Source organism: Cherax quadricarinatus, chromosome 7 (genome assembly GCF_038502225.1).
Source record: "Cherax quadricarinatus isolate ZL_2023a chromosome 7, ASM3850222v1, whole genome shotgun sequence".
In the NCBI taxonomy this organism is placed as follows: domain Eukaryota; kingdom Metazoa; phylum Arthropoda; class Malacostraca; order Decapoda; family Parastacidae; genus Cherax; species Cherax quadricarinatus.
This window is the reverse complement of record NC_091298.1, coordinates 64741811-64762229: the sequence shown is the minus strand read 5'-3', so window position 1 is coordinate 64762229 and position 20419 is coordinate 64741811. Positions and strand designations below refer to the sequence as shown.

The 20419-nt window shown below is 41.6% G+C and overlaps 1 protein-coding gene across 3 annotated transcripts in view; it reads right to left on the bottom strand.

The window, feature by feature from the left end:
- Positions 1 to 299: 299 nt before the first annotated feature.
- LOC128686947 (uncharacterized) overlaps positions 300 to 20419 on the bottom strand; it is a 68704-nt gene continuing 48584 nt past the window's right edge. For all 3 annotated transcript variants that reach the window (XM_070082635.1, XM_070082636.1, XM_070082637.1), the window contains one exon: positions 300 to 4416. In XM_070082635.1, the coding sequence (XP_069938736.1) occupies positions 4081 to 4416 (336 nt within the window). In that variant the 3' untranslated portion in view covers positions 300 to 4080. The remainder of the gene's footprint in view (positions 4417 to 20419) is intronic.

Genomic DNA, 20419 nt, shown 5'->3' with positions numbered 1-20419 from the left:
TTAATTCGGGGAACTGGAGCACAGATCCAATTCCCTAAATCAAGAGCCCCTCACCAACATCAAGGAACCTTCCTTGAGGGGATATACACCGATAAACACACACCTGTGTACCGGGCAGCAGCTGCCCACCTTGACGGATCCCAGAAAAAAAAAAATCCTTCGTAAATCGAAATTATTATTATTATTTATTATTATAATTATTATTATTATTATCAAAACTAAGCGCTGAACCCACAAGGGCCATACAGGGCTGAATAAAACGGCACAAATTTTAAGAGGTGAGGGGAAAAAAACCAGCCTTGACAAAATACATATTTTAATGGCAGTAAATACAGCAACGGTCCAGCTGTGGTTACAGTATATATAGACAGCACTGGAAATACTGTACTGGTAATATCTGTATTCCCACGACTGGAAAAAAATACAAGAATGATACGAGAATACAAGATTAATACTGATTTGTGCAGGTGGGCCAAGTTAAAAGTATAGAAATATATATATATATATATATATATATATATATATATATATATATATATATATATATATATATATATATATATATATATATATATATTCAGGCAGGTACTAGAACCTAAGAACGTATATATATATGTTAAATTGCACAGGATCTTTACGACAGGAAATTAACTCTGCATGTGTGAGGGAGGAACACTCTCTGAAGGCTTGTGTAGTACTTTCTAGGCAACTCTTGCAGACTTAGCCGACTAAGCAAGGAATGTTCTGCCAGAGATGACGAGGTGTGGTGTGTGTGTGTGTGTGTGTGTGTGTGTGTGTGTGTGTGTGTGTGTGTGTGTGTGTGTGTGTGTGTGTGTGTGTGTGTGTGTGTGAGTGTGTGTGTGTGTTTGTGTGTTTGTACTCACCTATATGTACTCACCTATATGTGGTTGCAGGGGTCAGTTCACAGCTCCTGGCCCCGCCTCTTCACTGGTCGATACTAATTCACTCTCTCCCTGCTCCATGATCTTTGTCATACCTCTTCTTAAAGCTATTTATGGAACTTGCTTCCGCTACTTCACACTCCAGATTATTCCAATTCCTGGCAACTCTAAGACTAAAGAAATACTTCCTAACATCCCTATGACTCATCTGGGTTTTCAGCTTCCAATTGCGTTCCCTTGTTTCTGTATCCCATCTCTGAAACATTCGATCCTTGTCCACTTTGTCAATGCCTCTCAGTATTTTATACGTTGTTATCACGTCCCCTCTATCCCTCCTATCCTCTAGTGTCAACAGGTTGAGTTCCCTTAACCTCTCCTCAGACTATTTCACTTTCTAACACCTCTATGACTGAAGAAATACTTCCTAACATCCCTTTGACTCATCTGAGTCTTCAGCTTCCAATTGTGACCCCTTGTTTCTGTATCCCGTGTGTGTGTGTGGCTGTGTCTATGTGTGTGTCTCTCTGTGTATGTGTGTCTGTGTGTCTGTGTATGTGTGTCTATGTATGCGTCTATATTCCTCTGTTTCCCAATGTACACATCAGAGTTGGCATGTATGTATCATCAGGCTGGCCATGTGCACTTATTTATGCGCACACAACATACACACACACAGTACCCGCATTGAAAACACATCTATACACTTAAAAATATAAAGAAATACTCAAAAATACGTTATTTAAATAATCAGCGGGTATATTTGTTGAGTTTGAAGCCTATCTACTACACGAGGGATCATTATGGCTGCATGTCACCTGTTCACCACCAGTCATGCATAATACTTAAAATACTGATTAAGGTATACTCATAGTGTATATGCGCTGAGATATACGCCTTTAAGTGTTTGTATGTGTATACAGAGATATTCATATTTCAATATATATAGAGAGATATATATACCTCTCACCTCTGAGTGTATATATATGCAGAGATATACACATTTGAATGTATATATATGCAGAGATATACACATTTGAATGTATATGCACAGAGATATATACCTCTCAGTGCATGAATTATGAGTCTAGTGTTAATGGTTGGCTTGGTAATGGGGTTTGAAGCCTATCTACTGCACGAGGGTTAAGGCTGCGTGTCACCTATAATTAAAACCCGATAGGAGTATAATTAGAGGCAGGTAAAATTATAGGGAATAACAACAGCTCTAGCGTATATCCGTGTCATATATGCGGGTATATCTCCTTGATCCACCGCGATGAGCGGTCACGGACCGGGCAGAGGGGGCGATGATCCCCCGAGACCCCCTCCAGGTATACTTCCTCCCCTCCATAAAAAACGAGTAATACCAGGATATATATATACAAAACTGCACTCGTATATACACCCACAAACAGTTGTCCAACCTCTCAGGTATATTTAGAGATATACCCTATGCGATATATTCTCTAGATCATATATTCATCCCAAGAGTATATTTCTCTGGCGGTCATTTATGAGGTATAATATATACCCCAAGAACATATTAGTATTAATATGGGGAAGGGCTAAACCTGTAGGGCCTGCCTGTGAGAATATAAGGCAATCAGGTTTGATCTCAAGGGATTATTGGTTCGATCCCTTGGATCCAGAGCCCTCACCGGCATCAAGGCACCTCCCTTGATTGTGACTATGTGTATATATATATATATATATATATATATATATATATATATATATATATATATATATATATATATATATATATATATATATAATTGACGATTTGCAAAATTTTCTCTATAATTGAGTCAAAAAAAATTCAATGTGAGCACAATGCAGATTTGCAATAACAAAAACACTGAATTATAGCGTCAGTACACAGAATTTTGTATAATACAGAACAACGAAGACGGTATACAATGTACATGACTGTGTGTCCGTGTGCGTTCGGATTTAAGACGTGATGAACCGTCTCGTTTTTCAAGTCACTGGAAGGGTTGAACTCTGGGGTTCCTAAATGCAAAATCGTTGCTGAATGTCTATCTGTGGGGTGATGGGAAGCTTCCAGGCTGCGTTACTACGGTCCGTTCCCGCAGGCAGCTTCTTAGGCTACGAGGGATGGCGCTGGAATGTCGGTGAGAGTTTGTCAACACTGGGAATGTGTCGTGTCTGGTCGACGTAGTTGGTAGTTTTGCCCACCGTGTCGTGTGTTTATCCGAGGCTGTGGTCGTGCTAGCACCTATGGTCGTGTGTTCCCCGAGGTAGCGGTCGTGCCAGCAGTTGTGGTCGTGTTTCTCAAGGCTGTGCTCGTGTGTTTCCTCAGGTTGTGGTCGTCTCGGCACTGGGGGTCGTGTTTCCCGAGGCAGTGGTCGTCTCGGCACTGGGGGTCGTGTTTCCCCGAGGTCGTGGTCGTGACAGCACTGGTGGTTGTTTCTCGAGGCTGTGGTTGTCCCAGCGATATAGACAAGTCGAGTGCATGTACACGAGTGCACTCGAACCATTACTGTTTAGACAAGAAGAGAGAAAGTGTGGAAGGAATGAAAGAGATAAACTGAAGAAGGAAATGTATAAGAGGAAAGAAGATAAAGAGGTAAGGAGGAGAATGCATGAGAAGAGTGGATCCCCATCAAGGTAAAGCTAGGGAGAATTACACAAGAAATCGTTGGTGGTATTTTGGATGAAGAAACATGTTGGTCTCAAGCTAAAAGTTCTTACCATTGAGGTCTGATGTTGTAAACATTGCCATCCCCTCACAAACAAAGAGCTTTACACGTACGAAGACACACACAGGAACGCTTGCGGTATCCTGAAGGTGAAGACGCTGATCAAATGCACTTCGATGATGACAGACCAACAAGAAGAGTTTCAGCCGAAGTGGGAACATCGTTGTATATTTTTTTTTGTTTTCTCTTTCTTCGTCTTCGATGGAGAGGAAACCAGGACCCAGCAGGACCAGGAACTAACAGGCCCTCAAATCAACAGGGCCTCTAAAAACAGGCCCTCAAATCAACAGGGCCTTATAAAAAGACCCTCAAATCAACAGGACCTCATGAAAGATCCTCATATCAACAGGGCCTCAGAAAACAGGCCCTCAAACCAACAGGGCCTCAAAAAACAGGCCCTCAAATCAACAGGCTCTCAATTGAGGGATGTGAGGAGGTAGAAACAACACTAGAGGACATCACACATCGTTAAGGATTGTGATGTACTCTCTCTGTTCGACCTTCCTGGGCATGAGGTACTGGTCCGAGTCCAGTTCGAGTCCACCCTCGTCGTGTAGACAGAGTTCACTATATGTTATGGGCACTGGAGGAGCCTGAGTCCCTGACGCAGGTACAGGGGACGCTGCTGATCCCTTCCAGCCCTGCTGGAGACGCTGAAGGCGGTTCAGGATCTCGGGGAACTTGAGACGGTCGTTGGGGTCAGTGGCCCAACACCTGCGCATCACGTCGCACACCTGCGGTGGACAGGTGTCTGGTGGACTCAGTAAGATGCCCTGGAAGATCAGTTTCACCACCTGGGGAGAAAGAGAAGCAAGATTAAGTATGAAAGGCAGATGTTTTGCTTATACGTCCAGGGATTCGATTCCTTGACCTTAGTTAAGAGAGCCGCGACTCTCACCACTGGGCTATGACTATTTAATTTAGCATAATTTATTTTGTTAGTTTGACCCTAGTGTTTATAATTCTATAAACTCTAGAAAATGCTATAAACGACAGAAAAAATTATAAATACCAGAAAGAAAGCCCATAAACAAAAGAAAAACTATAAACGCCAGAAAAATATTATAAACAAAACAAAATTTCTGAACACCAGAAAGAACAATAAATGCCTGAATAAATATAAGCACCAGAAAAAAACTATAAACTCCAGAAAAACTATAAACATTAGAAAGAACTAAAATAAGAAAAAGAAAAGGCAGCATCAGAAATTACCAATAAACTCCAGAAAGAACAATAAACATTAGGAAAAAAAAACTATAAAAGCCAAAAAAAAAAAAAACTGTTACCACCAGAAAGAACTATAAACAAAAGGAACTATAAGCAATGGAAAGAAATATAAACCTTCAGAAATAACTACGAATTTCAAAGAAGTATAAACCAGAAGTATAAACACCAGAAGTATAAACACCAGAAGTATAAACACCAGAATTATAAACACCAGAATTATAAACACCAGAAGTATAAACACCAGAATTATAAACACCAGAATTATAAACACCAGAATTATAAACACCAGAATTATAAACACCAGAATTATAAACACCAGAAGTATAAACACCAGAATTATAAACACCAGAATTATAAACACCAGAATTATAAACACCAGAAGTATAAACACCAGAATTATAAACACCAGAAAAACTATAAACAAAAGGAATTGGAAAACACTGAAAAGCAATATTAAACATGAAAAATCAATAAGTCTGGAACAAAATATAAACAAAAGAAAAACGTATAAACACAAGGGGGGGGGGAATAAATAAACACGAGTAAAAAGATAAACAATAAGGTGAAAGGAGAGACAAGTGAGCATCGGTTACACCTCTAACACAAGAGTTGGATCCCATTAGTTAGAGAATTCTTCTTCGATAAGAGAGTTAAGATAAGACCCGTTTGGGTTACGAGTAACCCAAACAGGTCTTCCGTTTATTGTGTGGGTGGTACTGATAGTTTGATCTGGGGGAGAAGTGATGGGGAGAGGGGGAGATGGGGAGAGGAAGAGAGGGGGAGAAGAGTGAGAGAGGCGGAGGTGATGGAAAAGAAATGGAGCAAGGAGAATGAGACTCTCTCTCTCTCTCTCTCTCTTTCTCTCTCTCTCTCTCTCTCTCTCTGTCCCTCTCTCTCTCTCCTTCTCTTTACACACAACTTTACAAGGTTAGGTTAAAGTTCCTAACTTTATTTAGAAGCTAAGAGCTCTTATTCTCTCTCTCTCTCTCTCTCTCTCTCTCTCTCTCTCTCTCTCTCTCTCTCTCTCTCTCTCTCTCTCTCTCTCTCTCTCTCTCTCTCTCTCTCTCTTTAAGCCCTAAAAATCCAAGCGTATACGTCAATATCCATGAACTAACATAAAGAGAGAGTTTAGAGAGAGAGAAAGTGAGTGAGTTAGTGGTTAGGTTCGCCAGTGAGTGGAAAAAAGTGAGAGAGAGAAAAAAATATAGAAAAAAAGCTAGAGTCTCTAGCAAGAAATAAAAGCTAAGTGGACCTAAAACAATACACTTAAGTGAGATAAATTGCGGAAGTGGCAACACTGGCAAGTGTATATCTGTGAGACCTTTGTTGTTACTGATAATATTGGTAAGGAAGTGAGAGATGAGTGCTAACTCTCTCTCTCTCTCTCTCTCTCTCTCTCTCTCTCTCTCTCTCTCTCTCTCTCTCTCTCTCTCTCTCTCTCTCTCTCTCTCTCTCTCTCTCTCTCTCTCACTGTAATAAATTATGATATAACGAGGTAAACTGAATAACGAATTACGTAAATTATCATTACAAATAATAATAATAATTATTAATAATAAAAATAATCGTACTATCCCTATTATTATTATTATTATTGTTATTATTATTATTATTATTATTATTATTATTATTAAAAAGAAAAAAACAATTGAACATCACTCAGTCCACAGCCATCTTGGAAGACACTGCCCACCACGATGGTCACATGACATACCCCAGACCACAGCGATACCCACCTACCCATCTCTCATATACCCTACTCCAATTACCCCCTCGGCCAACAGGACTGTTAAATGGTATCTCTGGTGGCTAGGTTCTGTTGGAGGTGGGTATGGGATGGCTATACTACCCACAGGATGGGTATGGGATGGCTATACTACCCACAAGATGGGTATGGGATTGCTATACTACCCACAGGATGGATATGGGGTGGCTACTACCCACAGGATGGGTATGGGGTGGCTACTACCCACAGGATGGGTATGGGGTAACTACTTCCCACAGGATGGGTATAGGGTGGCTACTACCCTCGTATGGGTATAGGGTGTCTATACTACCCACAGTATGGGTATGGGGTGGCTGCTATCCACAGAATGGGTATGCAGATGGCTAGTACCCACAGGATGGGTATGGGGTGGCTATACTACCCGCAGGATGGGTATGGGATGACTACTATCCACAGGATGGGTATGGGATGCCTATATTACCCACAGCATGGGTATGGAGTGACTACTACCCACAGGATGGCTTACAGTACTTGCTGCAACTCCCATTTCCCATCCCCCTGGAGGTTACCTGGAGGTTATTCCGGGGATCAACGCCCCCGCGGCCCGGTCCATGACCAGGCCTCCCAATGGATCAGGGCCTGATCAACTAGGCTGTTACTGTTGGCCGCACGCAGTCCGACTCACGAGCCACAGCCCGGCTGATCTGGCACTGACTTTAGGTATCTGTCCAGCTCTCTCTTGAAGGCACCCAGGGGCTTATTGGTAATTCCCCTAATGCTTGATGGGAGGCTGTTGAACAGTTTTGGGCCCCGGACACTTATGGTGTTTTCCCTTAGTGTACCAATGGCGCCCCTACTTTTTATTGGGGGCATTTTGCATCGCCTGCCCAGTCTTTTACTTTCGTAGGGAGTGATTTCTGTGTGCAGATTTGGGACCATTCCTTCCAAGATTTTCCAAGTGTAGATTATGATATATCTCTCCCTCCTGCGTTCCAACGAGTACAAGTCAAGTGCTTCCAAGCGTTCCCAGTAGTTAAGGTGCTTGACAGAACTTATACGTGCAGTAAAGGATCTCTGTACACTCTCTAGATCTGCGATTTCACCTGCTTTGAATGGAGATATTAATGTACAGCAGTATTCCAGCCTAGAGAGAACAAGTGATTTGAAAAGGATCATCATTGGCTTGGCATCTCTCGTTTTGAAAGTTCTCATTATCCATCCTATCATTTTCTTTGCACGTGTGATCGTGGCACTGTTGGGATCCTTGAAAGTGAGATCCTCAGACATTACTACTCCCAGGTCCCTTACATTATTTTTCCGCTCTATTGTATGGCCGGAGTCAGTAGTATACTCTGTTCTAGTTATTATCTCCTCCAGTTTTCCATAACGGAGTAGTTGGAATTTGTCCTCATTGAACATCATATTGTTTACCGTTGCCCACTGGCAAACTTTGTTTATATCTTCTTGGAGGTTAACCGCGTCCTCAGCAGATGACAGCCTCATGCAGATCCTAGTATCATCCGCAAAGGAGTTACATTTCCCCCAATTTACCCAATTTCACTCAACCAATTTCACTCACCCAATTTCACTCACCCAATTTCCACCAACGTCAACCAATTTTCAAGATTTTTATTTCTGAGTCAATTTCAAATTCCAATCATTCCCATTTGTGACCCACTGGCGCGTCCCTTATCACAGGTGTTATCAGGGCAGGAAGTGAGACACATGTCAGGTGTTTGGTGAGAATTTCTCTTCTACTGATAAGAGACAGAGGAGAGGTTCCAATTGTGTGTGTGTGTGTGTGTGTGTGTGTGTGTGTGTGTGTGTGTGTGTGTGTGTGTGTGTGTGTGTGTGTGTGTGTGTGACAGCTGTACACATCTGTCCTACATAACCCCAAATGTTATTATAAACAGATTTCCCCTCCTCTTCCCCTCTCTTCCTCTCTCTCTCTCTCTCTCATTTTCCCTTCTTCAACCCCAGCCCTTTCAAGTCTCGCTCTTTTCTCCCCTTCCGCCTGCTCCCTCTTTTATTTCCCCTCTCCCTTCCCCTCCCCTCTCTCCTCTCCCCTCCCTTGAAACAAGCGCCCTTATATAAATTTTATATAAACTATAAACCCTTTCCAGTTTTTATAATATAAATCCTTCATATCATATAAGAATAAATATAACGAAATAATTAATTATACTAACGTATGCTGTATATTGGAGTAGGAAAAAATACAAAAAGATACTAGAAAAGGTAAAGTAAATACAAAAAGATACTTGTAAAGGTAAAGTAAATACAAAAAGATACTTGTAAATGTGAATTAAATACAAAAAGATACTTGTAAATGTGAATTAAATACAAAAAGATACTTGTAAATGTGAATTAAATACAAAAAGATACTTGTAAATGTGAATTAAATACAAAAAGATACTTGTAAATGTGAATTAAATACAAAAAGATACTTATAAATGTGAATTAATACAAAAAGATACTTGTAAATGTGAATTAAATACAAAAAGATACTTGTAAATGTGAATTAAATACAAAAAGATACTTGTAAATGTGAATTAAATACAAAAAGATACTTGTAAATGTAAATAAAATACAAAAAGATACTGATTACTGTAAAACAAATATAAAAAGATACTTGTAATTATAAAAGAAATCCACAAAAGATACTTGCAAATGTAAATAAATTACAAAAAAATAATTATTAGTATAAAATAAATATTTAAAGATACTCGTATCTGTAACAAAAAAAACACAAAAGATACTTGTAAATATAAAATACAAAAGGACCACCGTGAATGTAAAAAAGATACTTATTAACGCAAAATAAATAATATATATGATAGTTACATTGTGGGAACACCAGCAGTGTTGCTACACTATTCTATATGATAGTTACATTGTGGGAACACCAGCAGTGTTGCTACACTATTCTATATGATAGTTACATTATGGGAACACCAGCAGTGTTGCTACACTATTCTATATGATAGTTACATTGTGGGAACACCAGCATTGTTGCTACACTATTCTATATGATAGTTACATTGTGGGAACACCAGCAGTGTGTTGCTACACTATTCTTTATGATAGCTACATTGTGGGAACACCAGCAGTGTTGCTACACTATTCTATATGATAGTTACATTGTGGGAACACCAGCAGTGTTGCTACACTATTCTATATGATAGTTACATTGTGGGAACACCAGCAGTGTGTTGCTACACTATTCTATATGATAGTTACATTGTGGGAACACCAGCAGTGTGTTGCTACACTATTCTATATGATAGTTACATTGTGGGAACACCAGCAGTGTTGCTACACTATTCTATATGATAGTTACATTGTGGGAACACCAGCAGTGTTGCTACACTATTCTATATGATAGTTACATTGTGGGAACACCAGCATTGTTGCTACACTATTCTATATGATAGTTACATTGTGGGAACACCAGCAGTGTGTTGCTACACTATTCTTTATGATAGCTACATTGTGGGAACACCAGCAGTGTTGCTACACTATTCTATATGATAGTTACATTGTGGGAACACCAGCAGTGTTGCTACACTATTCTATATGATAGTTACATTGTGGGAACACCAGCAGTGTGTTGCTACACTATTCTATATGATAGTTACATTGTGGGAACACCAGCAGTGTGTTGCTACACTATTCTATATGATAGTTACATTGTGGGAACACCAGCAGTGTTGCTTCACTATTCTATATGATAGTTACATTGTGGGAACACCAGCAGTGTTGCTACACTATTCTATATGATAGTTACATTGTGGGAACACCAGCAGTGTGTTGCTACACTATTCTATATGATAGTTACATTGTGGGAACACAAGCAGTGTGTTGCTACACTATTCTATATGATAGTTACATTGTGGGAACACCAGCAGTGTTGCTACACTATTCTATATGATAGTTACATTGTGGGAACACCAGCAGTGTTGCTACACTATTCTATATGATAGTTACATTGTGGGAACACCAGCAGTGTTGCTTCACTATTCTATATGATAGTTACATTGTGGGAACACCAGCAGTGTTGCTACACTATTCTATATGATAGTTACATTGTGGGAACACCAGCAGTGTTGCTACACTATTCTATATGATAGTTACATTGTGGGAACACCAGCAGTGTTGCTACACTATTCTATATGATAGTTATATTGTGGGAACACCAGCAGTGTTGCTACACTATTCTATATGATAGTTACATTGTGGGAACACCAGCAGTGTTGCTACACTATTCTATATGATAGTTACATTGTGGGAACACCAGCAGTGTGTTGCTACACTATTCTATATGATAGTTACATTGTGGGAACACCAGCAGTGTTGCTACACTATTCTATATGATAGTTACATTGTGGGAACACCAGCAGTGTATTGCTACACTATTCTATATGATAGTTACATTGTGGGAACACCAGCAGTGTGTTGCTACACTATTCTATATGATAGTTACATTGTGGGAACACCAGCAGTGTATTGCTACACTATTCTATATGATAGCTACATTGTGGGAACACCAGCAGTGTTGCTACACTATTCTATATGATAGTTACATTGTGGGAACACCAGCAGTGTTGCTACACAATTCTATATGATAGTTATATTGTGGGAACACCAGCAGTGTGTTCCTACACTATTCTATATGATAGTTACATTGTGGGAACACCAGCAGTGTTGCTACACTATTCTATATGATAGTTACATTGTGGGAACACCAGCAGTGTTGCTACACTATTCTATATGATAGTTACATTGTGGGAACACCAGCAATGTGTTGCTACACTATTCTATATGATAGTTACATTGTGGGAACACCAGCAGTGTTGCTACACTATTCTATATGATAGTTACATTGTGGGAACATCAGCAGTGTTGCTTCACTATTTTATATGATAGTTACATTGTAGGAACACCAGCAGTGTTGCTACACTATTCTATATGATAGTTACATTGTGGGAACACCAGCAGTGCTGCTACACTATTCTATATGATAGTTACATTGTGGGAACACAAGCAGTGTGTTGCTACACTATTCTATATGATAGTTACATTGTGGGAACACCAGCAGTGTTGCTACACTATTCTATATGATAGTTACATTGTGGGAACACCAGCAGTGTGTTGCTACACTATTCTATATGATAGTTACATTGTGGGAGCACCAGCAGTGTTGCTTCACTATTCTATATGATAGTTACATTGTGGGAACACCAGCAGTGTTGCTACACTATTCTATATGATAGTTACATTGTGGGAACACCAGCAGTGTTGCTTCACTATTCTATATGATAGTTACATTGTGGGAACACCAGCAGTGTTGCTACACTATTCTATATGATAGTTACATTGTGGGAACACCAGCAGTGTTGCTACACTATTCTATATGATAGTTATATTGTGGGAACACCAGCAGTGTTGCTACACTATTCTATATGATAGTTACATTGTGGGAACACCAGCAGTGTGTTGCTACACTATTCTATATGATAGTTACATTGTGGGAACACCAGCAGTGTTGCTACACTATTCTATATGATAGTTACATTGTGGGAACACCAGCAGTGTGTTGCTACACTATTCTATATGATAGTTACATTGTGGGAACACCAGCAGTGTGTTGTTACACTATTCTCTATGATAGTTACATTGTGGAAACACCAGCAGTGTTGCTACAATATTCTATATGATAGGTACATTGTGGGAACACCAGCAGTGTGTTGCTACACTATTCTGTATGATAGTTACATTGTGGGAACTCCAGCAGTGTGTTGCTACACTATTCTATATTATAGTTACATTGTGGGAACACCAGCAGTGTTGCTACACTATTCTATATGATAGTTACATTGTGGGAACACCAGCAGTGTGTTGCTACACTATTCTATATGATAGTTGCATTGTGGGAACACCAGCAGTGTGTTGCTACACTATTCTATATGATAGTTACATTGTGGGAACACCAGCAGTGTTGCTACACTATTCTATATGATAGTTACATTGTGGGAACACCAGCAGTGTTTTGTTACACTATTCTATATGATAGTTACATTGTGGGAACACCAGCAGTGTTGCTACACTATTCTATATGATAGTTACATTGTGGGAATAACAGCAGTGTTGCTACACTATTCTATATGATAGTTACATTGTGGGAACACCAGCAGTGTTGCTACACTATTCTATATGATAGTTACATTGTGGGAACACCAGCAGTGTTGCTACACTATTCTATATGATAGTTACATTGTGGGAACACCAGCAGTGTGTTGCTACACTATTCTATATGATAGTTACATTGTGGGAACACCAGCAGTGTTGCTACACTATTCTATATGATAGCTACATTGTGGGAACACCAGCAGTGTTGCTACACTATTCTATATGATAGTTACATTGTTGGAACACCAGCAGTGCTGCTACACTATTCTATATGATAGTTACATTGTGGGAACACCAGCAGTGTTTCTACACTATTCTATATGATAGTTACATTGTGGGAACACCAGCAGTGTGTTGCTACACTATTCTATATGATAGTTACATTGTGGGAACACCAGCAGTGTTGCTACACTATTCTATATGATAGTTACATTGTGGGAACACCAGCAGTGTTGCTACACTATTCTGTATGATAATTACATTGTGGGAACACCAGCAGTGTTGCTACACCCATCACCCTCTCTACCTCCCTCTCTCACCCTCCCTCTCATAAACCCACTCACCCTCCCTCTCATAATCCCTCTCATTACTCACATATACACAGCTCTACAGAAAATAAATTATCCCTGTCACCCTCTTAAATTGGATTTAATAAGATTTATTATTTACAAATCCTTAGGCCTACGTTCCACACACACACACGGGTGTAGGCCAAGAGCGGAGGTTAGAGGAGCTAAATCTAACAACACTAGACAGAACCAAAGGAGATATGACCACGACGTACAAACTATCATGAGGATTTGACAGGGTGGATAGGGAGGGTTAGAAGCTCCATTCGTAGTTTTAATAACAGGTACGACAGAGGCCCCACAAGATTACGAGGGAGTAACTCCAGCAAGCAGCATAACAACCTTCCAGAGGAGCCTAAGAGAGGGGGTCAGGAGCTGAGACCCAACCCTAACAAGCACTAATCGGTGTGTACAAGTAGGTGAGTACAAGCTCGGAATCCTGACAGAACTTTTAATATCTTTATTGAGGACGCATCAGTGTGCCCACGTCTGTATAGGTCGTGTGTACCTGTGTGTAGGTCGTGTGTACCTGTGTGTAGGTCGTGTGTACCTGTGTGTAGGTCGTGTGTACCTGTGTGTAGGTCGTGTGTAACTGTGTGTAGGCCATGTGTACCTGTGTGTAGGTCGTGTGTAACTGTGTGTAGGTCATGTGTACCTGTGTGTAGGTCGCGTGTACCTGTGTGTAGATCGTGTGTAACTGTGTGTAGGTCGTGTGTAATTGTGTGTAGGTCGTGTGTACCTGTGTGTAGGCAGTGTGTACCTGTGCGTAGGTAGTGTCTACATGTGTGTAGGTAGTGTCTACATGTGTGTGTAGGTAGTGTCTGATACATGTAAACATTAGGTGAGAACAGCTGATACATGTAAACACTAGGTGAGAACAGCTGATTAATGTAAACATCAGGTGAGAACAGCTGATTAATGTAAACATCAGGTGAGAACAGCTGATTAATGTAAACAAAACGGCATGCATGAGATTGTGTTTCAGGTGTTGTTTATAGTGTTTCTCTCTCTCTCTCTCTCTCTCTCTCCCTCTCTAACATCGTATTAACACGCCTTGGTAAGTTGGAACGTGTCTAAACACGCTGCAACGAGCAATTACCTTTCGCAACACATTATTAAGTGTTGCCACATGCATGATGAAATACAGCTCACTTGCTTTAAGCTTAACACAGCACAACGGTTTCGACGCTTACCGTTCAACAGGGATTTTCAACGGGCCCTCAACATGACACGAAATCGTAATGGCACGATTGCAAACCACGGAACGGTTGGGGGATTTAATTCACAGCAAGTGAGTCGTAAAATTCCGGGTGTAAAATTCTACTTTCACGAGTCACTTGCCGCGAGTTCAATCCCCAGCCGTTCCGTGGTTCATCACTGCTTTTCATTTAGCCTGGCATAGTAAATGGCTTTCACGAGGGATTTATAATTTTGCAGTACGGTTTACAAAGCCTTTTACAGAGCCTTTTACATAGATTAAGTGTGTTTTTTAGACACTGGCTCACACACACACACACTGATGTGAAAGGCTTTCGGGATGCTATGCGATGTGTGTGTGTGTGTGTGCGTGTGCGTGTGCGTGTGTGTGTGTGTGTGTGTGTGTGTGTGTGTGTGTGTAAAAGTTGACACACATTCTGGATTATAAATTTGAGTTGGTTTGTGAAGCTGTGTTTAATTAATGGTAATTTGATGTGAGAACGACATAAAATATGTTGGAAATGTTAGATGAAGAGATGGTGAGCATCTCTCTTTATCTCTCTCTCTCTCTCTCTCTCTCTCTCTCTCTCTCTCTCTCTCTCTCTCTCTCTCGCACAGCACCCAACTCATCGCGTTACTTCTTCATTTATTCCAGTGTACTCTATGTCCTCTCCCCCTCCTCCTCCTCCTCCTCCTTCTTCCACTCCCTCTCTCTCTCTCTCTCTCTCTCTCTCTCTCTCTCTCTCCCTTCTCCCCTCCTTTCCCCCTCCCCACCTTCCTGCTCCTCCCCTCACATTGTCGACCACCCCCACCCGGACCTCAGAAAGGTCACGACGTCACCACTGGCACGCGTCATACTCTCTCTCTCTCTCTCTCTCTCTCTCTCTCTCTCTCTCTCTCTCTCTCTCTCTCTCTCTCTCTCTCTCTCTCTCTCTCTCTCTCTCTCTCTCAAGCACTCTTAACGCTTGAAAAAAGAACTATGGGAGGAACTATGGTAGTCTCTGTGGGAGGAACTATGGTAGTCTCTATAGGAGGAACTATGGTAGTCTCTATAGGAGGAACTATGGTAGTCTCTGTGGGAGGAACTATGGTAGTCTCTATAGGAAGAACTATGGTAGTCTCTATAGGAGGAACTATGGTAGTCTCTGTGGGAGGAACTATGGTAGTCTCTATGGGAGGAACTATGGTAGTCTCTGTGGGAGGAACTATGGTAGTCTCTGTGGGAGGAACTATGGTAGTCTCTATGGGAGGAACTATGGTATTGTCTATGGAAGGAACTATGGTAGTGTCTATGGGAGGAACTATGGAAGGAATCTGCATCACCAAATCCTTCAACTTAGTATATTTATCTGTTAAGAGAAAGTTGTGTCATATCAAACTAGAAATCCTAAATCAGGGATCCTAGATTATCCTTATTATAATTTTTAAGAGAGTAGGGGATATGTTAGTGGTCCTGCCTACCCACTGTGGATGAGTGGAACAAACTCCCGAGTACCGTCATAGAAGCTAAAACGTTGTATAGCTTTAGAAATAGGTTAGATTAATACATGAGTGGGTGTGGGTGGGTGTGAGTTGGACCTGACTAGCTTGTGATAATAGATCTGATGCTGTACTTCTTTCTTAAGTGGATGTGACCTGACCTGACTAGGTGGGTCATTGGTTTAAGCCGGAAGAAGAATTGGACCTGCCTCGCATGGGCCAGTAGGCCTGCTGCAGTGTTCCTTCTTTCTTAATTTAAGTTCCTATGTTCTTATGAGTATCCTTGTTTTTAAGTGGAGTTTGTTAGTTACTAAGTAAAGTTTGTTAGTTACTAAGTAAAGTTTGCTTGTTAGAGGTTCGATCCGCCTTCTAAGTTATTCTGACGCCAAATGACTTCGAACAGGCGATAAATGACATGCCCATGCACTCTGCCCCAGGGCCAGACTCATGGAACTCTGTGTTCATCATGAACTGCAAGAAGCCCCTCTTACGTGCTTTTAACATCCTATGGAGAGGGAGCATGGACACAGGGGTCGTCCCACAGTTACTAAAAACAACAGACATAGCCCCACTCCACAAAGGGGGCAGTAAAGCAACAGCAAAGAACTACAGACCAATAGCACTAACATCCCATATCATAAAAATCTTTGAAAGAGTCCTAAGAAGCAAGATCGCCACCCATTTACATACCCATCAATTACACAACCCAGGGCAACATGGGTTTAGAACAGGTCGTTCCTGTCTGTCCCAACTACTGGATCACTACGACAAGGTCCTAGACGCACTAGAAGGCAAAAAGAATGCAGATGTAATATACACAGACTTTGCAAAAGCCTTCGACAAGTGTGACCATGGCGTAATAGCGCACAAAATGCGTGCTAAAGGAATAACAGGAAAAGTTGGTAGATGGCTCTATAATTTCCTGACAAATAGAACACAAAGAGTAGTAGTAAACAGAGTCAAGTCTGAGGCGGCTACGGTAAAAAGATCTGTTCCGCAAGGCACAGTACTCACTCCCATCTTGTTTCTCATCCTCATATCTGACATAGACAAGGATGTCAGCCACAGCACCGTGTATTCCTTTGCAGATGACACCCGAATCTGCATGACAGTGTCTTCCATTGCAGACACTGCAAGGCTCCAGGCGGACATCAATCAAATCTTTCAGTGGGCTGCAGAAAACAATATGAAGTTCAACGATGAGAAATTTCAATTACTCCGATATGGTAAACATGAGGAAATTAAAACTTCATCAGAGTACAAAACAAATTCTGGCCACGAAATAGAGCGAAACACCAACGTCAAAGACCTGGGAGTGATCATGTCGGAGGATCTCACCTTCAAGGACCATAACATTGTATCAATCGCATCTGCTAGAAAAATGACAGGATGGATAATGATAACCTTCAAAACTAGGGATGCCAAGCCCATGATGACACTCTTCAGGTCACTTGTTCTATCTAGGCTGGAATATTGCTGCACACTAATAGCACCTTTCAAGGCAGGTGAAATTGCTGACCTAGAAAATGTACAGAGAACCTTCACGGCGCGCATAACGGAGATAAAACACCTAAATTACTGGGAACGTTTGAAGTTCCTAAACCTGTATTCCCTGGAACGCAGGCGGGAGAGATACATCATTATATACACCTGGAAATTCCTAGAGGGACTAGTACCAAACTTGCACACGAAAATCACTCCCTAATAAAGCAAAAGACTCGGCAGACGATGCAACATCCCCCCAGTGAAAAGCAGGGGTGTCACTAACACGTTAAGAGACAACACAATAAGTGTCAGGGGCCCAAGACTGTTCAACTACCTCCCAGCATGCATAAGGGGGATTACCAATAGACCCCTGGCTGTCTTCAAGCAGGCACTGGACAAGCACCTTAAGTCGGTACCTGATCAGCTGGGATGTGGTTCGTACGTTGGATTGCGTGCAGCCAGCAGTAACAGCCTGGTTGATCAGACCCTGATCCACCATGAGGCCTGGTCACAGACCGGGCCGCGGGGGTGTTGACCCCGGAACTCTCTCCAGGTAAACTCCAGGTCCACTAACTGTGAGACAGACTCCCTCACTAGCCAGGTTAAGGATTTCACGTCACAGTGACCACAAACTAGAGCATTCTTGGGATGAGGGGACCTCGAGAAGGATGCTCTCCTCGTCGAAGGACTCACAGAAATCAAAGGAGATAGGTCTGTACCCCGAAGTTACAGACCCAACAGCCTGAACTCTGTGAGGAAAGTTGATGGAATCAAGAGCTGCTGATGCTATTTAAAGGCCACTGAAAGATGCTCTTCAAAGGACAATGTAAGATGGTTTTCAAAGGCCACTGAGAGATGATCTTCAAAGGCCATTGAGAGATGGTCTTCAAAGGCCATTGAGAGATGATCTTCAAAGATCATTGAGAGATGGTCTTCAAAGGCCATTGAGAGATGGTCTTCAAAGGACAATGTAAGATGGTTTTCAAAGGCCACTGAGAGATGATCTTCAAAGGCCATTGAGAGATGATCTTCAAAGGCCATTGAGAGATGATCTTCAAAGGCCATTGAGAGATGATCTTCAAAAATCATTGAGAGATGGTCTTCAAAGGCCATTGAGAGATGGTCTTCAAAGGCCATTGAGAGATGGTCTTCAAAGGCCATTGAGAGATGGTCTTCAAAGGCCATTGAGAGATGGTCTTCAAAGGCCATTGAGAGATGCTCATCAAAGGCCATTGAGAGATGATCTTCGAAGGTCACTGAGAGATGCTCTTCAAAGGCCATTGAGAGATGCTCTTCAAAGGCCATTGAGAGATGCTCTTCAAAAGCCATTGAGAGATGCTCTTCAAAGGCCATTGAGAGATGATCTTCGAAGGCCATTGAGAGATGCTCTTCAAAGGCCATTGAGAGATGCTCTTCAAAAGCCATTGAGAGATGCTCTTCAAAGGCCATTGAGAGATGATCTTCGAAGGCCACTGAGTAAAGGGTCACAGGACTTTCATACATGGATTGTGAACATCTGAAACGCCCTGTTCTGTTCTATTTTGTTCTGTTGAACAATATAAGTGGATTTGTCGATTCTGATAACATGACGTTCTAGGTCTTATGATCAGGTGTTATGAGGTTTATTCTTGCTTGTCATGGGGAGCAGGAAGTGTTAAATTAGTGAATGCAGGCAGTGTTGATGGAGGGAGGGAGGGAGGGAAGGAGGGAGGGAGGGATGGAGGGAGGGAGGGAGGGAGGGTAGGAAGGAAGGAGGGAGGGAGGGTAGGAAGGAAGGAGGGAGAGAGAGAGGGAAGGAAGGAGGGAGAGAGAGAGGGAAGGAAGGAGGGAGGGAGGGAAGGTGGAAGAAAATAAGAAAGGGAGAGGAGGAAAAAGGAAAGAGAGACAGACACAGAAACAAACGAACACACACACAACACAGTAACTCACACGAGGACACACCACAATGGTCCATTCTTACACACACACACACACACACACACACACACACACACACACACCACAGCTCTAAGTATAGGTATGATAGGGTCTAAGACTTCAGGAACCAGCATATCAAAATCCCGGTGTTTCGAAGTCCCTTCCCCTCCTCATCCACCTCTCCAACACCATAGAACAGAACAGAGATGTACATTTTTTCATTAAACCCATTACTTAAATAACCTCACTAAACCCAGTACACCCATGACCTGACCTCCCTTTACCTTTCCATATATCCCTCTGACCCCCTCCCTCCCCTATAAAGGCACCAGACCTTTTCCATACGCATTCCAAAGTCAGTTTAACACATTTAAACACACAGGATCCTACGTGTTGGCCTACTACAGGGTAAACATTGCTAGCTTTTGTTCCCACTGTGTAACTATCATGTAGAATTGTGTAGCAGCACATTGATGATGTATCCAAATCTGGCTAATTAAAAAAAAATATGCATTTCCTGTGGTTGATGGAGCCACTAAAGGGCATAACATCGGTACATTGTCGTTCATTTACATCCGTCTATATTCCTCACTAAGTGGACAAGGTAGTGCTCAAGTAACAGAGTTAATTTAGGTGGACACAGTAGTGTTAAGTGGCAGACTCGTTTTAAGTGAACACACAGAAGTGATCAAGAAAGTGGATGCAAGTGTATACTAGAATAACACTTGGGAATTCTTAGAATCTAGAACACTCACACACACAGAACAAGTGAGTACAGTATTATTCCCATGTCTTTAAGACCTCCACTGACTCTTAAGTATCTTCCTATACTCAGAAAACTAGTTAGGGAGGAAGAGCAAGGAGTCCCTGGACTATACAGAGCCTCTGTTTGCAAGGAACCAGAGACAATGGGGTTATAGATGGAAGCCAAAGACTCGAGGGAGTCACTGGGTGGTCAGGAAATACCAGCTCATTGGGTGGTTAGGGTTAGGTAGTAGAGTGATCTGA